We start from the raw sequence: 23,391 nt of genomic DNA on the forward strand, positions 1-23,391 counted from the left end.
ATACTTACAAAGCAGAAGTGCTTTTATTAATATGCCAGAAGCCCGGAGACACCGTGGGTTTTCTAGGTAACAAATCACCAACGTAGAAAACCTTACAAGGCCGTTCCTGCTATCCGTACAAAATGATTGTCGCGTGGTATGGAGTAAGGCTTGACGGGGTTGGGGTGGAGGGGGGGCGAGGAGGGGCCATGACGGTCAGGCAGGTTTCTTGACCCAGGGCAGCTCAGTGCCAGCGTGGTTTCTCAGCTGAGTGGGGAGTGAGGGCGCCTGGGCTGGGTGATGTCCCGGGTCCCACAGAGCTCACAGCCCTGGGACACCTGCTCCCTGCACCCGTGTGCAGGTTTGAGGGCCAGCCTGACCAGGCCATAGGAGACCTTGGGGACGGCTGTCCTCAGCCTCAGTGACGAAGGCGCCGACCAGTGGCTGCAGTAAGCAGGTCTAGACTAGACCCCGCCCTCCCGTGCCAGCCTTCACTGTGGGCCTCAGGGCCCTGGTGCCCCTCCCAAGTTCGCAGCCTCTGCGGGCAGAGGAAGGGGCTAGGATGAGGCCCGAGGCTCGGGTGGAGCCCTCCTGCTTCCGAAACGCCCCTTTCAGTACAAAAGCTACAAGGCACCCAGTTGTGCAAATAAGTTTCTTCTCGAGAGGTGGAGAGGCCCTGGCCTGAGGCCCGGTGCCCAGCACCCAGCTGCCCGATGGCCCCCGACAGAGGCCACCAGCCTCCTGCTCCCTGTGGGAATCGGTGATTTCCTGATGTCCCCAAAGGGCTGTGCTTCAACAAAAATGCCCACTCCTCTCCCCGCGAGGGGCAGAGCCGTGCAGTGTGGGTTACAGGGATCAGGCTGGGCCTTAGGGTGAGGGGTGCTAGGTACTGCACCCGGGGTTAGGCCTGCCCTGCTGGGAACCTCAGCCCACCCACCCTCCTGAGCCACAGGAGGCTATGGAGGCAGCTGAGAGCAGGGGCCGCCCCTGCCCCTCCCACCCCTGCCCCCCTCTGCAGCTGCCCCTGCCTCCAAGCGCCCTCCTCTGATCCTGCTGTGCCCTCATTGGGGCTGCCAACCCCAACAGCCTGCTCTGGATTTGAGCACCAATCCCACCCCACCCACACTGACCTCGGACAACTCCCCAGGTACCAGGGGGACTCGGGGAACTGTGGGTTCACTCGAATCTGCTTCGGTACCAGCCACTCCTCCCAGTGAGGCCCTGGGTGCCAGCAGCAGAACCTAATGCACAGTGTGAAGGGCTGTGTTGTCTGGGGCAGAATCCTGAGGAACCTGCACCTCTTTCTGCCTGGACAGCAGTCACAAGCGGGGGGAGGGGCTTAGTGGAGAGAGCCGTTGCAGGAATGGGTCTGGGTGTAGCCATCGGCCTCCCCCTTGCTTCCCCCGACCCCTCCGCCCCGTGCTGGGCCTGGATTCCAACCGAGGCTGTTAGGATGTTTAGCAACAAGAGTTGACACCTAACCAAAAGGGGGTGGGACAGAAGGCTTAGAGCCAGGACACGAGACGCGCCAGGCACTCACCGCCCAGCACCGGCTGAGGCCTGACCACGTGGAATAGTCACACCCGATTCCACTTCCCATTAGGTCGTAGGCACAGGTCCCCGAAGGACTGTCCTATTACATCATCATACAGAGAAATACGAATCCGAGTATCTCTCCTTCGTAAGTGGTTTTGTCCCTAAAGCAAGACAGAAACCCGTGACGTGGCCGCAGCGGAAGTTAGTGGGGAAGCTGTCAGCTGGGACGTGAGCCTGGAAGCGTCAGGAAGACGTGGGTGTGAGTGTGGCCTGGGGAGGGCCGGCCCCCGGGAGGGCAAGCCCTGCAGAGACGGCAGAGTCCCTTCCAGCGCAGAGTCCCTTCCAGCGCTTTCTGCCTGGCCGCGCCCAGAGCAAACTGACTCCTGGAGTTAAGGAAAACAGGGCAAGGAGGTTACAAACCAAACCCCACCTGTCTGCCTGTCCTTTCCGTTGTCTATAAATAGGTGCATATATATGAACATGTGCATATGTACATATACACGTTATTCCGATACGTCGTAGTAAAATAATGCTATTGTGTTATTGCATAGAAGAGATGGCTTTCGGGAGCGAGCTGGCTTAGGTGATGGTCTGCGAGCGCTGGCGGTTGCCTGGGGGCTGCTGGGTGGCGGGGGCACCGCTGCCATCGGACTGCTGCTCCTCCTGCTTCCGGGCGTGTTCCTCGTACCACTCCTAGGGCACAGGGCAGATGGGGGTGAGGGGCGCCGAGGGGCTGCACCCCTCCCGGCCTGCCCTGCGCCTCCCAGCCTGACTGTCACCAGGCCGGGCAGTGAGTGGCCTCCAGCCTCTGCCTGCGGGGCTGGGGGGGCCACCCAGGATGGAGGTGGTGGGCTGCCAGCCCCCCACCCCCAACGGGGACCAGGCCTCTTCCAGCTCCCGCCAACGCCGCTGTGAAAGCAGTTTGAGGAAAATTAAACAGCTCACCTGCCTCAGGCCATTGTGACATTTTCAGGGACAGGAGTATTCAGGTGATTAAGGAATTAAAAATGCACCGTGTTTAGAATCTGAACCACAGAATTTGAGAGCCTAAAAAAACACCGAGATGGCCTACCTCCATGCCCCCTCATCTTACGAAGGGGAAACCGAGGCCGGGGTGATGGACAGAGCTGAGCCGTCACCTCTGCTTCCTGAGGCAGACTGTCCCCTCCCACGGAGGAGAAAGGGCCAAATGACCGGCCCATGGGCAAAGAGCCAGGCGTCCAGCCCAGGGATCCGGACACAGAGCTCCCGCTGGTCCACATCCCTGTGCCACCCGGCGCCCTGCAGCCTCCAGTTTCGGGCGTGAGCACTGGTAATGACGGGGTTCCCCGCTGTGAGAACGCCAGGAAACAAGGCAGCTGTTGCAAGGGAGACCCTCCTGGAGCCCCGGGACCCCGAGGTAAGAGGGAAGACCCCAGGCTCCTCCACCGCGGCCCGTGGCCAGCGGCTCTGTCCGGGACGCAGCGTGCGGGCCACATGGTGCTGGGTGAGATGTCTGACTCAGCTGGCAATGTGGGAAGATGTGGAGCGTTTGTAAAAAAACCCCCACAAAATTGACTTCTCCCTTCTCTTAAATTAGAAAAAACCAAACAGTAAAAAAAAAAAAACAAAAAAAAAAACACCCAGAGACCCACTGGGCACAGCAGGCCTTATTCCGATGGGCAATGTTGGCTGGACCTGGGAGAGGCCGTGTCACCCTGGGTGGCGGGTCGGGCGCTCCTACCCGAATCTCCTCCTGGTACATCTTCAGGCTCAGGTCACTCTTGGTCCTGGATCTCCGTCCCAGGAACACCACGGTGCTTTGCTGTGGAAGAGCAGAGGCTGCAGGCCCCCCCGTGCCAGACCCGGGTATCCACTGCCCGCACTGGCCTTGCCTGGTCCTCTGGCTTTTGCTACGATGCCACCCCAAAGTGTCACCAAACCTTGAGGGGCTGGATGGTGGGGTGGGACTCCACTCGGCTACAGCGCCCTCCTCCCGGCCTGGTTTCCTGCCCAGACGGGGCCCCAGCCTCACCTCGTTTCTCTCCATCTGGGAGAGGACCTTGAGCAGCTGAGGGATGTCCGCAGCCGCACCCCGCGTCTCCCGGGACAGCTTGAGGACAGCGAGCAGCTCGTCCTTGGACAGTTCCTTCTCCACGGTGATGCCACCGTCAACTGCAGCAGGGGAGGGACCTGGGCTCAGAGGCCTCGCCTGGCCTCCTCCCTGCTGTCCTTACAGGGGTCCTGAGGTCCCTCTCCTGCCTCCTCCCCTCCTCTGCTGTGGGTGTGGTCAGGCCAGCAGCTCACAGGGGACAGGGTTTCGGAGGCAGCCTCCAAGCAAAAAGGAAAGGGTCAGCCCGGCCAGTGTGGCTCAGTGGTTGAGCATGGACCAGGGACCACGAGGTCCTTGATGCGACTCCCAGTGAGGGCACATGCCCGGGTGTGCAGGAGGCAGCTGAGCGATGTTACTCTCTCGTTGATATTCCTGTCTCTCTCCCCTTCTCCCTTCCCTTCTCACTAAAAATCTATTTAAAAATGACATGTTATAAAAAAGGGTGAGACAGCCTGATAGGATAGAGACTTGGAAACAAGTAGAAACAGGTTTGTGGCCGTTTTGAGGGGGAATCTGGAAAGGATGGGGGGTCAGTATGCAGAGAGCTGTGCCACCTGGGAGGCGCGAGGCGGTTAGGAGAGCTGGGACCTCCCAGCAGGAGAGCTACGGCTCTGCAGCCTGCAGGGTTCCAGGACCGCGGAGTGGAGTTTAGAAGCGGGAGACAGCGGCTGAGAGAAGGCTAAGAGTGAGCAGCCCGGGGGACGGGGACGGCCGGCGGTGTATTCCAGAAGCCTGTCTCGGATGTGGGGTTTTTCTTAAACACTGATGTGTATTGTTTTTCTTTGAAAAATGAGATCGAGAGCATGTGTCTGTCACTGACTATGTGGACATCAATGGCAGTGAGAGAGCTAGAAAGACAAGCCACATACATAGGCTGAGCTGCCGGGCAGACAGCCAGCCGAGCAGCGGGCAGCGAAGGCTCCTGCCCCTGGCACAGACCTTCCGAGTCCTGGTTCTTGCGGCTGAAGTTCATTCGGAAGACGAAGGCCTCAAGGATGAAGGCCACGATGATGGTCATCACCACCTGTCCGGGGGGGGGGGGGGGGGCAGAGAAAGGATGGGGTGGGCGCTGCTTTGGCCCCCCGGGCAGAGCCGCGCGGACACGTCCCGGCCCTGTCCTCCCCGGACTGCCGCCCAGTGGGCAGGGCAGCTGGAGCCCCGGATGATGGAGGACGCACGTCAGGGCCCAGACTTACCATGGTCACAATGTAGAAGGTCATGAAGTAGAGGCGGCTCCAGTGGGAGGTCTGAGAGGTGACGCCTTCCTGGAGGCAGAGGACGCAGTGAGCGGGCCTGGGGGGGCGCTGTCCAGTTAGGCTTCCTGGGGCCCCGGCACTGCCAGGCTCTTTACAGGTCCCCTCCTGCCCCCCCAGTCCCCCCCGCGGTTAAGGAAGACACAGGTCCCCGGGTCTAAAATTCCTCTGCTGCAGAGGCCTGGATGGTCCCCAGGACTGAGCCTGCCCTGAGTGGGGGTGCACTTGGAAGAGTTTAGGGAAGGAAACCCCACCACACTGGTCCTTGACTGGAAAGTCTCCCCGGTGGGTGGGAGGACAGAGGCCAGAGGCTGGCGCATCCCCTGGCTGCTGGGGGGTGGGGAGCTGGGACGAAGGCCATGTCCAGCCAAGGAGTGCTCCTGGGCCCCCACGGTGGCCTCTGCAGAACGCCACCCCCCGCAGGCAATGGGAAGGTCAATAGACCCCACACTGGGTGGAGGGAGACGCAGAGCTGGCCCCAGAGGATGAGGGCAAGACGCCCCCAGGAGCTGGCCAAGGTCCTCACCATGATGATGTACCAGTTGTTGACAACTGTGAGCTCGAACAAGGTCACTGCCAAAGGGAAGGGGGAAGGCATCATGATCAGACCCACCATTTCAGAGTCAGAGGTCCCAGGCACCTTTATTTTTATTTTTTATTTTTTTTTTTAAATGTATTTTATTGATTTTTTACAGGGAGGAAGGGAGAGGGATAGAGAGTTAGAAACATCGATGAGAGAGAAACATGGATCAGCTGCCTCCTGCACACCTCCCACTGGGGATGTGCCCGCAACCAAGGTACATGCCCTTGACCGGAATCGAACCTGGGACCCTTGAGTCCGCAGGCCGACGCTCTATCCACTGAGCCAAACCAGTCAGGGCGCAGGCACCTTTATTTTTTAATTTTTATTTTTTAATATATTTTATTGATATTTTACAGAGAGGAAGGGAGAGGGATAGAGAGCTAGAAACATCGATGAGAGAGAAACATGGATCAGCTGCCTCCTGCACACCTCCCACTGGGGATGTGCCCGCAACCAAGGTACATGCCCTTGACCGGAATCAAACCCGGGACCCTTCAGTCCTCAGGTCGACGCTCTATCCACTGAGCCAAACCGGTTTCAGCACCAGGCACCTTTAAATGAGGCATCCCCATCACCAGCCTGGGCCTCCCCGAGCGTCCACCTCCAGGCAGTGCTGCTGCCTTGCCTGTCCCCAGCAGGGTGTGCCCTTTGCCTGCAGCCTGGGGATGGACCAGGGCTTGGGGTGGGAAAAGAGCACACGGACCTTCATCGGTGCAGATCTGGGGTGCCATGAGGCTCTCCCCGACCTCGAGAAGCTGTGTCAGGCCTGCCTGTCCGCATCCCTCCACTCCCCGGCCCGCCCCATCCCCATCCTCTCCACAGAACCCGGAGCAGAGCTGCGTGGGCCTCCTCTGAGCCATGAAAGGGCACTGTGGCGGGCGAGCGGGTGGTGCCCTAGCATCAGGCTGAACCCCTCCCTGCAAAACATGAAGCTTTCCTTCCCCCGACACTAATAAGGTATCACCAAAGGAGTAAACCCAGCGGCTGCATGAGCCAGACTGGCCTGGCCCGCACCCCTAAGCCTGGGCTCACACACGCTCCCTCTGGGCCAGAGGGACCTGAGACAGTGGGGCCAGTAGCCGGGGAGGGAGAGGCCGCAGACAGCCCTACTCGCCCGCCTCTGGGACCTGCGGGGCTAAGGCCCAGGGAGTGCCCCCCCGGGATCTCTGCACTCACCAAAGCTGTTCAGGATGTTGTCGAAATTGTTGAGATAATAGTAGCCATCCTCCACGACCGTCCTATTGCCCACCGTGCGGTTGCGCCAGCGGTAGGCGTCTGCCACTGTGCTTGTGCTGGCCGGGGAGACGGGCAGGAGGGACGGTCACAACACAGCGGGTCGCCCCAACAGGACAAAATGTTTAAGGAAACCAAGGTCTGAGCAGGGAGCACTGTCCTGCCCCAGCCTGTGTCCTGCCCAGCAACCACCCCCCACCCTGCCCTCGCTGCCTCCAGCCCCCCACCCCTTATCCGCCTCCACTGGGCATTACTCTGCTGCCGGCTGGGCCTCCTCCCTCCAAGCCACCCTGAGACACTGCTGGGAGGGGCCCTGCCGTGCCTCCGGGGCCCTGGACTTGCTGCGGCGGCTGAGGGCCGCACCAGGGAGGGGAAAGGGCCTGTCAGGGCTCCAGCACCAGCCAGGCCTTCCCAGAGGCGGTTGCCTCTGTTCTGAGAGCGGGCTGGCTACTCTTATTTAAATCCCTGATGGCTCATCTGTTAAAATCCATGCGATGTTTCTGCAAGTCTGAGCCTCTCGCCAGGCACACACTGCACCCGATTTGCAGGGCGGGGCCTGGAACCTGCACTTTTAAGCAGCGGCCCTGTGCCTGGGACCCACTCTCCTCGGCGGCTCAGAGCTCAGCCTGACACCCAGCAGCCACCAGTGTCCGAAGGTGTCTCTCTATCAGCCTCCAGGCCGGAGGACCCAATATTAAAGGGAACACGGGACCGACTGGCAGAGGACACGCTGTCATCCTGGTGGCTGGGAGGAGGGAGGGAGAGGTCATGGGGGGCAGGCTCCCCACTCTGTCCCCACAGACCTTCCCACAGGTGTCCGTCTGTCCTAACCGGCCACCCCTGGAGAGACATGGAAGTAAGCCATGGGATCAGACCCAGGCCACAGCCCTCAGCCCCAAGGGCGAGCTGATGGAGGCCTGGGGACAGGGAAACTGCTCTGACGCCCTCACCGCAGAGGTAACTGCTTCCGGGTCCCTCACTTAGCTACTGACTGAACTGAGCCCTGGAAGCAACGCAAGGGGATTGATTCCAGGAGCCCTGGGCCAGGTGAGGCCGGTGTGTACTCACTTGCAGCAGTTGGGGTAGAGGATCCCGCAGAAGAACTCCATGCCCACGATGGCGAAGGAGTAGTAGAAGATGAGCAGGGTGAGGCCCAGGCTGCGGGAGGGGCAGACAGTGACCGCGGGCCCGGCCGAGAGCCCGCCGCCTCCGGCAGCCCGCCTGACCCACAGCGCATGGGGAGAGGCATGCCCCCAGCCAGGTTCTCCGCCTGGAAGTGCCTGCAGGGAAGGGGCCTCGTGACTCAGGTCTGGGCTAAAACACGGCTCGAAGGAGGACTCTGAACAGATGCTCCCTGACCAGAGATTCTCCCCTTACCTGTGAAGGTAGACTCACAGGTGACCCCTTACCTGTGAAGCAGACACAGGCGGTGAGTGAGGGACAGCTCCCTGCCCTCCCCACTAATCTCTCACACAGGTCGGCGGAGGGGAGTGGGGCCAGGGAGACCTGTGCTGTCAGAGGTCAGCCGCCTCGAAGAGCCCACAGACCCTCGATTCCTGTCCTTTCCGGACTCCTCTCCCCTTCTACCGCCTGCTGCCCGCCCCTAGGGGGCACAAGCCGCAGGATGCCTGGCCCTGGGGCCCAGAGGCAGGGCAGTACCTGGCCATCCGGGGCAGCAGCTCAAACATGGTGTCCAGCACGTTGCGGTAGCGCTTTTTCAGTTTGAACAGCCTGAGCAAGGAAGGAGGTGGGTCACTTCCTGACATGGGGTGTGGCCGCAGCCCACCCCCCACAGCACCAGGTAGAAGGCAGGCAGGCCCAGGGCCCTCACTCAGGACACGGGGTCGGACAGGCCTGTCCCTGCAGGGACGCAGAGCCGTGCTGTGGGCCAGCGCCATCCTCGGTGAGAGGGGGCGGTGTGGCTGTTCAGTTTATAAACGCAGCCGGGAGGCTCAGGGTGGGCAAGGCCCTGCTCAAACCAGGGAGGCACACGAGAGAAGGGAGCAGAGCCCACACCGCAGGGAGCCCGGAGCGTGGGCTCGGGAAGGAAAGGGCGGCGGTGGCGGGGAGAGAAGCTGCCCTGGACCCCAACCTCCACCTTTCCTCCCAAGATGGACAGGGCGGGAGGAGGGACAGGGCGGGAGGATGGACAGGGTGGGAGGATGGACGTGTGTGGGATTGCAGCTGGTAGTCAAGAGGAAACCAGGCTCCTAAGACGCAAAGGGCTCCCCCCCAAGCTGGGAGGGGTGCTGCCGGGGCCGGGCTTCACTGAGTCCCTGCAGTGACCCGGGGGGGAGGTGAGACCGAGCGAGGGCTTTTCCGACCGGAGGCTGTTCCAGAAAAGCAAGGGGCCCTCAAAAGCCCCTTCGGACCTCACGGCGTGCCTCTGGTTGAAGACGGTGAGCCGTGTTTCTGTGGCCACAGCGGACAGCGCCACAGGCCAAGCCCACAGGAGCCCTGCCTCCCACCTCCCCACACTTCCCCCCCCCCCACCGACAGTGCCAGGGGCCGTCCCGGTGACTGAGGAGACGTGCCCTGGGGCACTGTAGGCCCCGACCCCAGCTCGTGAGTCTTCTGGCCCTTTCTGGTCGCTAACCAGACCAGTCCCCAGGCTCTCCCCGCCCTCCCTGCCCGCCCGTCCCCTCCCCAGCCCTGCCGGTCACCTCAGCAGCTGGAGCGGCCGCAGGACCACTATGAAGTAGAAGGGCTCCATGTTGAAGGCCAGCGCCAGCAGTCCCAGGAAGGCGAAGGCTGTGACGGAGAAGTCAAACCTCGGAGGGAGAGGGAGAGGGAGAGCGGTCCGTGGGCCCACCCGGCCTCCTGCACCCCGGCTGGCGTCCCGGCCCTGTGCTTGGCTCGCCCTTCCAAGGAGCCCACATGCCAACCACAGCAAAAGCAAGTGTGCCTGCCCCGCAGAGGCCCGTGGCCGGCAGCTTCCTGCCGCCCGGGGGTTTCTGAGGTCGGCGTGGCCAGGTGCCATCACAGCACACATCTCGGGGGTGAAACACCCGGCACCCCCCAAACACCCCCCGGAGGGTCCTGCACTGGTCTCAGGGCAGACACTGGTTATACTGGTGGCTGCCTGCCCTGGCGAGGTCAGCGAGTGAAGGGGCAGGGTTGGCAAGGGGACCCCACCTGGAGACCAGCGAGCCCTGACCAAGGCCGAGGGCCCCGAGGTCTGCGCGGGACCGGGCTGACTGCCGGACTCTCTCCTCGCTAACTTGTTCCACGCTCACAGGCCTTGTGAGTGTAGCCTGATTCCACAGGGAGGCCTCTAAGGGGCCACAAGGGACCGCGGGAGGCCTCCGTGGAGCAGGGAGGAGGGCCGGCGAAGTGGTGGGCCTGCCTTCTCCGTGGGCGGCACGGTTTTATGGAAAAGCTGTGCTGGGGACGGTGTGGAGGCTGACGCCTCAGGAAGAGCCCAGCGGCGTGGCTCAGTAGGTAAGCGTGGACCTACGGACCAGGAGGTGACGGTTCAATTCCTGGTCAGGGCACATGCCCGGGTTGCCAGCTGGATCCCCAGTGTAGAGCATGCAGGAGGCAGCCGATCCATGACTCTCCCCCATCATGGATGTTTCTCTCTTTCTCTCTCTCCCTCCCTTCCTCTCTGAAATCAATAAAAGTATATATTTTTAAAAAAGGCCTCATGAAGAGCCCACCAGCCTCAGCACCCCGGGGCGTGTGCAGGAGGGGCTGTGGCCCGAGGGGAAGACAGAACCGAGCTACAGGCCAGGCAGCAGGAGAGGCCAAAACCTGGCCACGCACCCTCCTGTGGGGGTGGGGAGGGTGGGGGCTCCCACAAGGCGGGGTTCAGAGACGCTGTCACTTACAGGTTCCAGCCGGAGGACAGGTACTCCACGGGGCCCAGGCCCGCCACCTTCAGGAACAGCTCCACCCCGTAGACTGTGAACAGGAGCAGCAGCAGGCAGTTGGCAGTGGCCTCCCACACCTGGCCTGGCTCAGTCTCCTCTCTGAGACCCTTCCGAGGCCTTCAGCCTCCCCCACAGGCTGTGCGCCCTCTGGAGAGCCACGCCCCACAGGAGAGTGTGGGCTCCACTCCCTCCCCCGCTCTGGGCACGGCCCAGCCACCCTCTGTCCACCCAGCAGGTATTGCCTGCACCTCTTTGGTGCCAGGTATTGTGCTGGGTGCTGGGCATGCAAAAGTGACCAGCACAGTGCAGTGCCCACTCCTACAGCGCTGAGTGCAGACGGGAGGGGACTGTGAGTGGGTGATGACAGTGCGCTCAGGGTTATATGAGGAGGGGGGGACTGTCAGGTGGAGGAACACCCGTGCAAAGGCCGTGAGGTAAGAAAGGGCACGGGGCACTCAGGAGCAGGGCCCTGTTCAGGAGGGCTGCAGGGTGGGGCCTGGGTGGCTGAGGGACCCCGCTCGGCCAGGGGATGTGAGCACGCCGGGATGGAGATTTGACGGAGGAGAATTTGAAACAGGTGGGATGGAATCAGACCCAGTTTCTGCTTCCTAAAGCTTCCCTGTTTCAGAGCCATGAGGTCCTAAACCAATGAACGTCCTCCCGCCAGTGTTGAAGACAAGCCAGTGGCAAAGCCCTGCCAGAGACTTACTAGTGAGAAAGACGAGGGAACTCCAGGGCACGTGCTTGGAGAAGAAGTTCCCACCTGTAGGACAGAGAGGCCGCAGCTCAGGAAGCAGGCCACGCGTGCCCACGGGCGGGGCGGGCCGGGCCCCCAGCCGGGCTCACCTCTCAGCATGAAGGTCTCTGCGAGGACCCAGACCCCATTGACTGCCACCACCAAGTCTGCAATAGAGAAGCAAAGGCCCGCAGGGAAGCCTACAGGTCACACCTGGTTAATTTCTGGGCCGCTCCACACCCCCATGGGACAGGAGGCGGCTTAGTGCTTTCACCATATGAGCTAAATCAACTGCTGGTTTCGCTTAGCAGCAGCTACGAATTTCTAAAAGCCCCCTCTGTCACTGCAGGGATACCAGTTAAGATGTTTCAGTAAAACTTATTATTCTAAGTCAGTATCAACGATGGACAATACACAAAGGGTTTGATTATTGAAAGAATTTGTTTTTCCTTTGAGATGTCTGATTTTTAAAATGACAGCCTAGTTAGCAAAATGCATATGGATATGGCCTTTCACTGAGCAATCCCACTGCTAGGAACCCATTCCAATGAGACACCAGCAAACACACAGCACCAGGTACCCAGAAAGCTGTTCACTCGAGAACTACTTGTGATGCCAAAACATCAGAACCCAGCCAGGTGATCAGGAGGGTACCGGTGCAATGAACTATGATGCGGTCATGACAAGGTGCACACCGCCCTGGCCAGGTGGCTCAGTTGGTTGGAGCACCATCCTGTGCATCAGAAGGTTGTGGGTTCGAACCCGAGTTGGGGTGTGTACAAGGGGCAACCAAACAATGTTTCTCACATCGATGTTTTTTGCTCTCTCCCTTCCAGTTTCTCTAAATATCAATAAGAAAACATATCCTTGGGTGAAGATTAAAAAAAAAATTATATATATACATATATATATATATATATATATATATATATATATATAGTACTATCAACTATAAAAATAAAGGGAGGACATCTCTATATATTACTGTGGCTTGGTCTCCAGGATTTATTGTTAAGCAAAAAAAAAAAAAAAAGGGTGTAAAGTATGCTTTCGTTTACTGAAGGCAGAGATATATGCATACATATGTACCTATTCAGAGTTTTTAAAACATGGATGGATAAGCCATGATAAAAGGTACCCATTGGGGGAGGTGACAAGATGTAAAATTACCGGAAATAAGTCACGGAGGATATGCAAAAACAAACACAAACAAGACCGAAAGAGGAACAGTCCTGTTTCTTCAACTACATAGTGCAAGAGGGAGAAGAGGGACAGAGGAGGAACCTACAGATTAAAAAGACCCAAGTGACTTATCCATCCATCACACTCTGTGGTTCTGGAATTTGCTTCCAAAACTCCGGGCCTAAGGGTATAGCGAGCCCGAGTGAGGGCGCAGACGCACAAGGAAGACTGGCCACGGGGCGGTAACTGCCTCCGCTGGGTGCCGGGCACGTGGACGTCCCCTGGAGCTTTCTACGATGAACAGTCCACACGGCGACTGCAGGACCCACCTCCGGCCTCCCACCCTCTGGAGGAGGGAGCCCCGGGAGCAGAGGGGCCCTGAGCTGGATGGGTGGCACTTACACATGAAATACTGGAAGGCTTTGGACTTCACCAGGATGTTAACTCCTGTTGGAAGAGAGGAAATGTTAGCATCGAAGTTTTCCTGTGCAAGCACGCGCTCCCCGACTCCACAGTGCACGCGCGTCAGCAACCGGGGTATCTATGTCCAGGGGTGAAAACGGGAGGGCCTGTCCCCAGGGACACTCAGACAACCAGACACAACGGCACGGACCACAGCTGCTCTGGGGACAGTCTGGGCAACCCGGGCCGGGACAGAATGGGACACGGTGTTGCTGCCATTGCTGAAACCTACATTCGTGCAGGCCTCGGCCTGGGACCATTTCCTCATCCACTTGAGTAACTACCATCCCAGCAGAACGGAAAACCCGTTAGAGGATATAAGATGACAGCTGCGCCCAGCACCCCAGCAGTGGGAGAAATCACAAACAAGGCTATCCCATCGTTACTCGTGTTCACACGGCCCAGACCCAGGCTTCATGCTTCCTACACAAGGAACTCCCTGTGTGCTCACACCCCCTCGTAGAACTTCAAAACTGGCATTAAGTGAAGGGGGGACTGTTAGGTAAACAACATGGGCACTCCGATGTAAATGGTTGAATCTTATACTGCGCAAGGGATCACGTACACTGGGTATACACCCTGCCACGGGGATGGGCAAAATACACCAGCCGATAAAAAGGCAGGTTTCAGAACAGAATACATACTGCAGTCCCACAATTTTCAAATGTGCAGAAAAAGCAACCAACGTCAGAAAGAAACACATCAGAACATGAACAGTGGTTATTTCTGGGTGGGAGGTTTTCTTCAGGCTATCAGCCTTGGTAAACTTCCTTTAATGAACTGGATATTCCACAGATGCCTTTTGGTTTGTTTTTTTTGTTTGTTTTTTTTAAATATATTTTATTGATATTTTACAGAGAGGAAGGGAAAGAGATAGAGAGTTAGAAACATCGATCAGCTGCCTCCTGCACACCTCCCACAGGGGATGTGCCCGCAACCAAGGTACATGCCCTTGACCGGAATCGAACCTGGGACCTTTCAGTCCGCAGGCCGACGCTCTATCCACTGAGCCAAACCGGTTTTGGCTGGTTTGGTTTTGAAGTTGCCAATTTCCTTCCTCCCTGGTCCCTAACAATTATGTCCCTGCTGGGGAACCATACTCTCCTGCTGCCACGACACATCTTCAGGGGAACCTTACCTTTGAAGATGAGGAAGGCTGTCCTGGGAAGCTCATCGAACCAGTGTTCTCTGTTCTTCTTCGCCTGCCCAGGAAACAGGACCAGGGATGAGAGCCTGACCCTGGGGGCCAGGAGGCCACGGTCCTTCCCTGCTCACCAGGCTCTAACTTGGAGAACAGGAAGAACACTCCGGGGTCTAAGTAACAATAAGGCCAGCCAATGGCCACTGAGCATTTCCATGGGCCACGCATGTGCCCTGTTTTATAAAGTCCTGAAAATAACTGGAGGTCAGAACTACTGTTAGCCCATTTCCCCGGTGCGACGACCTGGCAAAAGTCAGATAAGTGGCTCCAAGTCACAGGGTGGCTAATGGGGCCTGAGATTCAGTGCTGGTGACCAGGACACTGTATTACACGTGTAAAGGCAGATGGGGGCCCGGGCCACTTGGTGTCCCTGAAGTGACCAGAACTGAGGTGTTGTTCCAGCCAGGAAAGAAATGGATCTTGGCCCGGCCGCGGTGGCTCAGTGGTTGAGCACCGGGAGGTCACGGTTCAATTCCTGGTCAGGGCACATGTCCAGATTGTGGGCTCGGTCCCCATTGAGGGGCATGCAGGAGGCAGCTGATCAATGATTCTCTTTCATCACTGATGTTTCTCTCTCTGCCTTCCTCTCTGAAATCAATAAAAATATATTTTAAAAAATGAAAAAAGAACTGGCCCTCGAATGCCTCTGGGCCTCATCCCCCTGTGGAGCTGTCCATCTGCTCCCTCTCTGGCCTTACCTTCCACTTCAAGGCGGTGACTTCATAGATATCATAAAAGTCCTTCAGGCTGTCATAGCAACATGGAAAGGCAAAGTAAATTTAAAAAAACCAGAACGCTCCCACTGAGCTTTACTTCTGTCCCTTGCCTGCCTGTGGTCACCTTTAAAGGGGGAAGGTGGAAAGGGGGAGGGGACCGCTGGGAGTCCCAGCATATAAGTGGGGGAAGGGGCAACCTCCCCTGCAGGCATTCTGACCTTCCTCCAGGCCCTATGAATACTTAATCCTCTCAGTCTGACTGAGTGACAGCTTCAGGCCCCCTGAATCACTACAACGCTTACATGAACGGGGCTGAGCCTCCGTTAGCAGAGAACGTAATGGGACAAATGGGCTGAGAGTTCAGCCCAAACAGAACTCGCTCACCCTCATATCTGCAGCTGGCCTGCTTCTTTTCAAACTGAAAAGAAGGGTTCGGTCGTCAGCCATCTAGAAGGTCGAGACTGCCCTGGAAATCTCGGAGGCTGCACCATGGTGTGCATGTGAGTGTGTGCATATGTGTATGCATGCATGCGCGTGCATGCGTGAACACCCCTCTGTGGACCTGCTCATATGCAACAACCCCATTCATTCTTAGCTCAAAGGTGAGCAGCTGGGTCAGTCTACCTCACAATCCGATATATTCCACTTTTTGTCAAGTCAGCCTGAATTAAATTTGGGTGGGACTTTTGTCACTTGCAGAAAGAATCCTGACGAAAACTAAAGCCTGTAACAGGCTCCTTGCCCACCCACCGCCTGGTGCCTTGGCCGCTCCAGCTCCCTCCCCTGAATACCTCCGTGGGCCACAGCGCCCCCACCTGGCCGGCACTCTTACCTGAGCAGAGGAGTGTTGCTCTGATTCAGGGCCTTGAAAGTCAGGTAGCGCTCCCCGGCATTCATCCGGGGCTTGTAGAAGCGCATCAGGCCTTCAAACTGCCTGTAGGAGATGCCGGCGGGCCTCTGGGGGAGAGGAAGGACGCGGTGTCAACACAGGCAAAGGCAGAGCTCGCGGCCTCCTCCCTGGCGGGCGACTACTCTGGCTGCCCAGCACAGCCTGGATCCCGGGTGCCTGACTCCTCATCCTCCCAAGGGCAGGACCCCTGCTTTATTTTTCTTTTTTAAAGTATGTTTTTATTGATTTTAGAGAGACAGGAAGGGAGAGGGACAGAGAGTTAGAAACATCGATGAGAGAGAAACATCTATCAGCTGCCTCCTGCACACTCCCCACCGGGGATGTGCCCGCAACCAAGGTACATGCCCTTGATCGGAATCGAACCTGGGACCCTTGAGTCCGCAGGCCGACGCTCTATCCACTGAGCCACACCGGTCAGGGCAAGGACTCTGTTTCTAAAGCTGCTGGCCTGCCGTGCTTAGGGGCTGCCCAGGGAAAGGGAGGGGGACTGGGGACCAAACCACTCCCGGCCCAGCCCCCACGCCCCTACCCGCTGGCTGATGAGCAGGCGATACGCGTGCTGGATGGCGGTTCGCTTATGCAACAGCAAAGACTTGAACTTGCGTTTCTCGATGTCGTTGAAGGTGTCAAACACCACGGCCAGAAGCTGTGAGGCAAGAGCAGAGACCTGGCTCCCTTGCGCGGTGGGAGAGGGGTTGGGAGTGTACCCTCTGCCTCCAGAGGGCACTCTCCCACACCCCCCAGACCCACGGAGGGGTAGGGGTGACCCTGCTGCCTGCCCTTGGGGGCGGGGGGCGGGCAGGAGTTTTCTGTCTCCAAGTCGAAGAGGAAGGCCATGTGTCACCACTTGTAAATTTTCTCTCTTCAGACACACGAAAACATTTATTACATTTCCCCGGGTACTTCACCTACAGCTCGTCCCTGACTGGGCAGTTTTATAAGGTGAGAAGGAAGCAGGGAGGGCATGCTGGGCTCGATGCCCCAATCAGCTCAGTCTGGTGGCCAGTGGCTGATGGCCGAAGGCCTGGGAGGCTGTGTCCCTCCTGTGCCTTCCTGGCTTCGGAGCTCGGAGGAGCATCAGCATGGTGGACGCTGCCTCCCCCTCGCCCCCTTATTCGCCGTCCTGGTGAGTCACAGCTTCGTGCACTGGCCCCAGGAGTCAGGGGAACGGGAGGCCACAACATTCTGGAACTGCCCAATTCCAAGGTCAGCTTAGTCACAACACAGCCTGCATCACCAGAGGGCGAGGGGAGGGCGGGAGCCGAATCTGAAAGAAGCCTTTTTAGAAGCACTTTCTTTTTCTTTCAAAAATATTTTGAGGGAAATTCTCCTGTCCTTCATTCCTACTCCTTCAAATGGCCCCCCCTCCAATTTTTTTCCTTTAGGTCAAGAAAAGGTCAGCAAACCTTTCCATAAAGAGCCAGACAACAACTATTGCAGGCTCTGAAGGCCAGATGGTCTCTGCAGTTGCAGCATGAAATCAGCCACAGAAGATGCGGAAACTAGTGGGCGTGGCTGTGTGCCAATAAAACTTTATTTACAAGTGCAGGCTTTGGCCAGCAGGCTGCAGTTCACAGACCCCCTACCCCGGATTTTCACAACAAATTAAATCAATTACGCATAATACGTTGCTATGATTATAAACTAAGGACGGTATATACGAACTGTAATGTGTATGAAGATAGCTAACATATTTCTCTTTAGTTTTGAGGAATTAAAAAATGTTTTCCTTTTTAAGACCTCACACGTTTAGATTTCACATGTCTGCTCCTTTCTTCTTTTTCCTAATCCTCACCTGCGGATATTTTTCCATTGTGTTTTAGAGAGCGCGGAAGGGAGAGGGACAGAGAGAGAAACATCAATGTGAGAGAAACATCGACTGGTTGCTCTCTGCATGCCCTGAGGCTGGGGGTCAAGCCTGCAACCAAGGTACATGCCCTTGACCAGAATTGAACCCAAAACCCTTCACTCCGTGGGCCGATGCTCTATCCACTGAGCCAAACTGGCTAGGGCGAGAAAGTGTCTTCTGTTCTGTCCCAGGCCTGGCTGTGACGCCTGGTGTGAGAATGCTCCTCAGAAGCATAGAAATACAGGATGAGTAAGAGCCCCTCCCTGGTAATTCTGGTGCTGACGTGTGGTCTTGGCACCTGCCTAACGGTGATTGGCTGATGGCAGGAACATGCCTGGTGGCCAGCAGCGCCTCCTCGAATGCCTCCCAAGTCCCAGTGTGCACGGGGACTTCCCCTTCTCTTAACAGTGTGTCCTGTACTGGAATTTCCAGTGGTTCGTGATAAATGGGGTGGAAATACGCAAGATATTCCAGGACGTGGGTGCCGAAGGACTGAGCGGTTCAGAGCAGGGCTTGGAATCACACCAGCTCGCCTGGCCACCCCGAGCTGCACAGCCGTGGGCCTGTCACTCTATCCACCCGACCCTCAGTTCCCCATCTACACACTGAGGATCATAATGGGACCTCCAGGGTTGTTGTGTTAAATCATTTAATCCACCTTGCACGGTGCCTGGGTAAGGCTGCTCAGTGCCAGCTTTAATAGTTATTATACGTCTGCGGTCAGAATGAACAGGTCCCAGGGGAGCCTTGGCTCAAACATTAGCACTATCAGCAGCAATGACGGGAATAACGCAGGGAGGCTGCCACGCTGGTCCCCACACCACACCTGACTACAGTCTGGCACCCCAGCACCTGCCGATGTGGTGCCTCCTTTTCCATGCCCATGGCACCCAGCACTGTGCCGGCTGCCCCCAGCGGAGACGAGACACAGTCACTCACCAGGTTCATGATGAAGTACAGCTCGATGGAGAGGTACACGATGAAGAAGACACAGGACCAGGGGTTCCGGGAGTAGGAAGGCATCATCACGTCTGGGAAACTGCATTTGCAGAGCATTGCCTGGGGGCCCTTTCTGCCTGCCTCCATCTTCTCTAAGGACATCTCTCTTTTCTGCCTTCCCAGCCACCCCACCGTCCCGGCTCTCAGCTCACGGCTCTGAGTCACCAGGCCACTCCCATTCCTCCCAGTGCCCCGAGCACTGTCTGGGCTGAGATAGGTAATGTCCTGGGCTGGGAAGACCCTGGGCACTAGCCGAGGGCAGCGCCCATAGCAGAGCCCACACTCACTTGGCTGTGGTCAGGAGGACGAACAGACTGACAATGCTGCTCTCCAGGGTGCTGAAGTACTGTTGGGGAAAGGAGGCAGAAGGACATGCTGGCCAGCCGGAGGGCACACGGCAGCCTGGGCCAGCCTGCAGTGGGCCCCCGGAGCGCCCTGCCCTCCCCGCCCCGCCCCACCAACTCTGCCTCCTCCCACGGGATCCCTGAGGGGTGAGCAATCTGGAGTAAGGACTCTGCCTTCCTGAGCTCCACGCTTCTGGTAGAAGCAGACAAATGACTTTGGGACTTTTCTTCCAGAAAATCACGTTTACACAATTAGCTTGGATCTCCTTCACTGTAACCTCCACCAAAACGTTCCCATGTTCCAAATCTGATCTTGGAAACACGACTCTCATGGTAGGAAACCATGCCCCTTAATGTGCAGGGAAGGAAAACGGCTCAAGTCGGGGTGACAGGGACTTTCAGGGGCCGTCAGCTGTGATGAGAAGCCAGGCAGGCCTCCCTCCCTAATGTAGCTAGGGAGTCAGCCCAGTCACCTTCTCAGAGGGGAATGGCCTCACATAAAGGAAGAAATGGACAAAACATGGTGATTACTTACGGGGTCTGAAGGATTAGGGGAGAACAAGTAGAAACCTGGAAGGTAGCAGAAAACAGATTGAAAAGATGTCAAAGGACTGGACCAATACACCTAAATGAGAGCAGGGCACCGAGGGAGACAATAGGGAGTGGTGGGGACTGCAGCACTCCGGGGAACACATGCTCTGAAATAAAGGGAGCAGGTGCTACGGGCACTGGGTAACTGCAGCTATTCGAAAATGTGGCCCGAATACCATCAAGTGTAGTATTAAAAAGGTTGGCAATCTGTCATTTTGTATAAAAATCTGATTTTTAAATGCTGGCTCAAAATTTTCAGACCAAACAAAACTCATCATCGGTTGGATTTGGAATCCAGACCTCTGGTTTTGAGAATGTGACGGCCAAGTAATAATTCCGAAGGGACTCCATTGTTTCCCTAGAGCCAAGGGTCCTGGGTGGGAACGGCATTCCCTTCCTCCTTTGGAATGGGCTATCCCCGAGTCCTTGAAATCCTGCGGGAAAAGTGGGAAAGTCTGCCCTCAGGGGAAGTCAGCCGCCTTGGAGCACAAAGTGCCACCGAGAGGTGGAGGGGAGGTGGAATGGGAGCCAGAGGCTCGGGACACACCAGTCACGGAGGCAGGGGCTGGCCTTAGAGCCAGAGCACTATGGGCCACTGGCTGTGCCACGCCAGGACTCGAGGAGGGACCTCAGCTTCCTCATCGCGTGCCGGGCCGCCGCTGGCGGAGCCCTGTGTCTGCATGGGGGTGCCACACTAATACTCGGCCTTACCTGAAGAGGCAAGGCCTCCTCGGGGTTAGAAAGCCGTGATCTTGCTCTTATATCTAGTGATGCTGACGTGCACAGACCCTAACCCTCCACCTGCCGCAGGGAAAGTCTCACACGTGTCTGCCAGGAAACACATGAGTGTTCACTGCCGTGTGGCTTGTGAGAGTGAAAAATGCCAACGAGAGAACAGATAAGTAAATCTGGGCACATTCACTACACTCCTGTGAAGATGAACACGTGACATCTGCATACATCAACATGAATAAATGTCACGTGCCTAGTGCTGAGCAAAGAGCACCGTGCAGAAGGGGACACCACATTACGCAACCATTTACAGAATTATTTTGAATATGCAAAGCAATAATAGAACCTATGTGTTGCTTAAGGAAACATAAACATAAAGTGAAACTACACAGACATGAGTAGCAATGCTAAGCCTAGGACACAGGCACCTCTGGGGAGAAAACTGAGGTCATGAAAGGCTACAAAGGGGGTTCCATTTTATTTCTAACTCTTCATTTCCTAAGCGGGAGTCCCTGAGTGTTTATATCATTTGGTTTTTGTTCGTTGTTGTTTTTTTGTTAATCCTCACCCGAGAATATTTTTTCCATTGATTTCTAAAGAGAGTGGAAGGGAGGGGGAGAGACAGAGAGAAACATCGACATGAGAGAGACACATCGATTGGTTGCCTCCCACATGCGCCCCAACCTGGGGATCAAGCCTGTAATCTACAACTGAGGTACATGCCCTTGACCGGAATCGAACCCATGACCCTTCAGTCTGCGGGCCAACGGTCTAACAACTGAGCAAATCAGCTAGGGCTGTTTATATCACTTGTAAAACCTTTCTGAATTTCCAAAACTATCAAAGTAAGTTTTCCTCCCATGGTGACTTTGCTTTTAGAGACCGCCTGGTCCCGGGCACAGGCAACTCACCGAGGATGGCGAAAATGATCATGAAGAAGAGCAGCAGCAGCAGAATGTCCATGAAGGGTGGCAGGGACTGGAAGATCTGCCGAAGGTTGCTGGGGAGACAGGGGGGTCGGGGGGATGAGATGCAGCCCGGGGTGGGCCCGAGGAGTGTGGTCCGGACTCCTCAGGGGAATACGCGCTCATGGAGACCCGGGTCTGGTGCTCCTGACTCAGAACACTAAACCCCCTTGCGCCCCGGCTTGCTGTCCTGCAGGACCTGCACTCAGTGGTGACAGGGAGAAGGGAGGGAGGTGCAGCACAGACACCACCTCCTCCTGCTGCAGGGTCAGCGGGGAGTGCCCCGTGAGAGAGGGAGGGGAAGCAGAAGGCTGAGGGCACAGACTCGGTGCAGAGGTCGCTTCCCCGAGAAGTGGGGTGCATGGAGACAGCTCGGGGCCACCTGGTCCTAGGACACTTGTGTCCTACGTTGAGGATGCACAGAGAATGAATTGCCAGCCCATTCTTATCAACAGTCCCCCAGCCAATGGATTCTCCAGGTGGATCTCAAAGCTCAGTCTAACTCTAGGCTAACGGTGTGTTGGAGTGCAGAGCCCCGGTCTCGGGGGAGGCACCAGGACAGCCTGTGAGTCACGTGGACCTTTTGCCAAACTGCCTGCTATGAGCGCTGCTGCTGCTGTGTTGAGGCAGATAATGCGCTTAGAGAGGAGCCAGCCCCAGGAAGCTGGGACGTAGGCCTGGCGTCAGGGCACCTAAATTTCAGGGGGAAGAGCCTCCCTCTCTGTGGGGTCGAGAGGCAGAGGGAGGTGAGCTTAGTTAGACTACCGACGTGCAGGATGGATCTTATGGCTACTTGACTCACTGGGTCCTGCTCCACTGGCCCAGGGGTCCAGGCCAGGCCAGGATAGCGACTGTCTGAGCAGCTCCTCCCCCAGGCCTTACCGCCGGACGCCACCGCAGTACCGACAGTCCACCAGGAAAATGCAGCGCAGCGCCCGGGTCACCCGCATGTGAGATGTCTGCCGCACCAGCACCACGATGGCCTCGATGAACTGCACCACCAGCACGGAGGTCTGGGGGCGGACGGGCAAAGAGCAGCATCAGCTCCTCCGCCCAGACCCCTCCCGAATACCCTGAGCTCAGGGCTCGCTAAGGACTGCCCACCCAGGTCCCGAGAGGCCCATCCCTTTTCTCCAGCACCCGCCCCCAACATCCAGCAGCCCCTGGGGAAGGGCCCTGGGCTGTGGCACAGGTGTGTGGTTGCAGAATGACCCAGAGGGCAATGCTCCCAGCAGCATCTCAGAGGGTATTCACTGAGCAACTCTGACACTCAGCCTGGCTCGTGTGGCTCAGTGATGGAGCATAGACCCATGAACCAGGAGGTCACGGTTCGATTCCTGGTCAGGGCACATGCGAAGGTTGTGGGATCGATCCCCAGTGGGGGGCATGCAGGAGGCAGCCGATCAATGATTCTCTCTCATCATTGATTTTTCTCTCTCTCCCTCTCTCTGAAATCAATAAAAACATATTTAAAAAAAGACACACACAAAATACTGCCCTAGCCAGTTTGGCTCAGTGAAAAGAGTGTTGGCCTGGAGACAGGAGGGTCCCAGGTTCAAATCCGGTCAACGGCACGTACCAAGGCTCGGACCCCTGGTCAGAGGGTGGGAAGCAACCAATCGATGTCTCTCTCACATTAATGTTTCTCTCTGTCTCCCCCCTCCTTTATTTCTTAAAAACAAAAACAAAAACAAAAAAACCTGCCACTCTGCCCGGCCACATCTACCAACCGTGGCTCCAGCTCTCCTGACTTGCACGTGAGGGCCTCTGGGATAGGTCCGAAGCACACCTTGCTCTCAGTTCCTCGGGCACTTTCTCTGGACAACTGTGCGTGCCTTTTACACTGCAGAGTGCCACTGTGACACACTGCTGCTAATGCCTCTCTCTGCAGCAGAGAGAACGTGTCCGACGCTGGTTACAGATCAGCGTGGGCTTGGAGGCCAGCCAGACCTGGGTTTGACTCCCATTCTCGCTGGGATTAGATCCCATTCTCTGCTGTGGCTGGATGTGAACTAGGAATGGTAACGCATCTCCTGCAAGGGTTACTGCGCCCATGCTCGGCGCCGCAAATTCCGAATCACACTAGCTGCTGTCAGCATGACCATGACCATGACCTCAGAGCACGGCTCTGCGAGGCTGGGGCACAGAGAGGGTGG

At 57.2% G+C, this 23,391-nt stretch overlaps 1 protein-coding gene across 5 annotated transcripts in view; it reads right to left on the reverse strand.

Moving 5' to 3' along the window:
• Positions 1-7: 7 nt before the first annotated feature.
• The window catches only part of TPCN1 (two pore segment channel 1), a 51,520-nt gene continuing 28,136 nt past the window's right edge, over positions 8-23,391 (reverse strand). For 3 of the 5 annotated variants that reach the window (XM_080650077.1, XM_080650078.1, XM_080650076.1), the window contains 23 exons: positions 22,118-22,248; positions 21,182-21,270; positions 19,483-19,517; positions 18,891-18,949; positions 18,544-18,643; positions 16,285-16,401; positions 15,678-15,802; positions 14,828-14,876; positions 14,067-14,130; positions 12,869-12,913; positions 11,395-11,451; positions 11,258-11,311; positions 10,507-10,579; positions 9,340-9,447; positions 8,336-8,407; positions 7,745-7,834; positions 6,620-6,735; positions 5,387-5,433; positions 4,804-4,872; positions 4,547-4,631; positions 3,530-3,669; positions 3,239-3,319; positions 8-2,208 (listed from right to left, as the gene is read on the reverse strand). In XM_080650077.1, coding sequence (XP_080506203.1) covers positions 2,095-2,208; positions 3,239-3,319; positions 3,530-3,669; positions 4,547-4,631; positions 4,804-4,872; positions 5,387-5,433; positions 6,620-6,735; positions 7,745-7,834; positions 8,336-8,407; positions 9,340-9,447; positions 10,507-10,579; positions 11,258-11,311; positions 11,395-11,451; positions 12,869-12,913; positions 14,067-14,130; positions 14,828-14,876; positions 15,678-15,802; positions 16,285-16,401; positions 18,544-18,643; positions 18,891-18,949; positions 19,483-19,517; positions 21,182-21,270; positions 22,118-22,248 — 1,920 coding nt within the window. In that variant the 3' untranslated portion in view covers positions 8-2,094. Of the gene's footprint in view, positions 2,209-3,238; positions 3,320-3,529; positions 3,670-4,546; positions 4,632-4,803; positions 4,873-5,386; positions 5,434-6,619; positions 6,736-7,744; positions 7,835-8,335; positions 8,408-9,339; positions 9,448-10,506; positions 10,580-11,257; positions 11,312-11,394; positions 11,452-12,868; positions 12,914-14,066; positions 14,131-14,826; positions 14,877-15,677; positions 15,803-16,284; positions 16,431-18,543; positions 18,644-18,890; positions 18,950-19,482; positions 19,518-21,181; positions 21,271-22,117; positions 22,249-23,391 lie in introns of those variants that run through there. The other 2 variants (XR_013959545.1, XR_013959546.1) reach the window with 2 other exon arrangements.

This window comes from Plecotus auritus, assembly GCF_963455305.1.
Source record: "Plecotus auritus genome assembly, chromosome: 13".
Lineage (NCBI taxonomy): Eukaryota > Metazoa > Chordata > Mammalia > Chiroptera > Vespertilionidae > Plecotus > Plecotus auritus.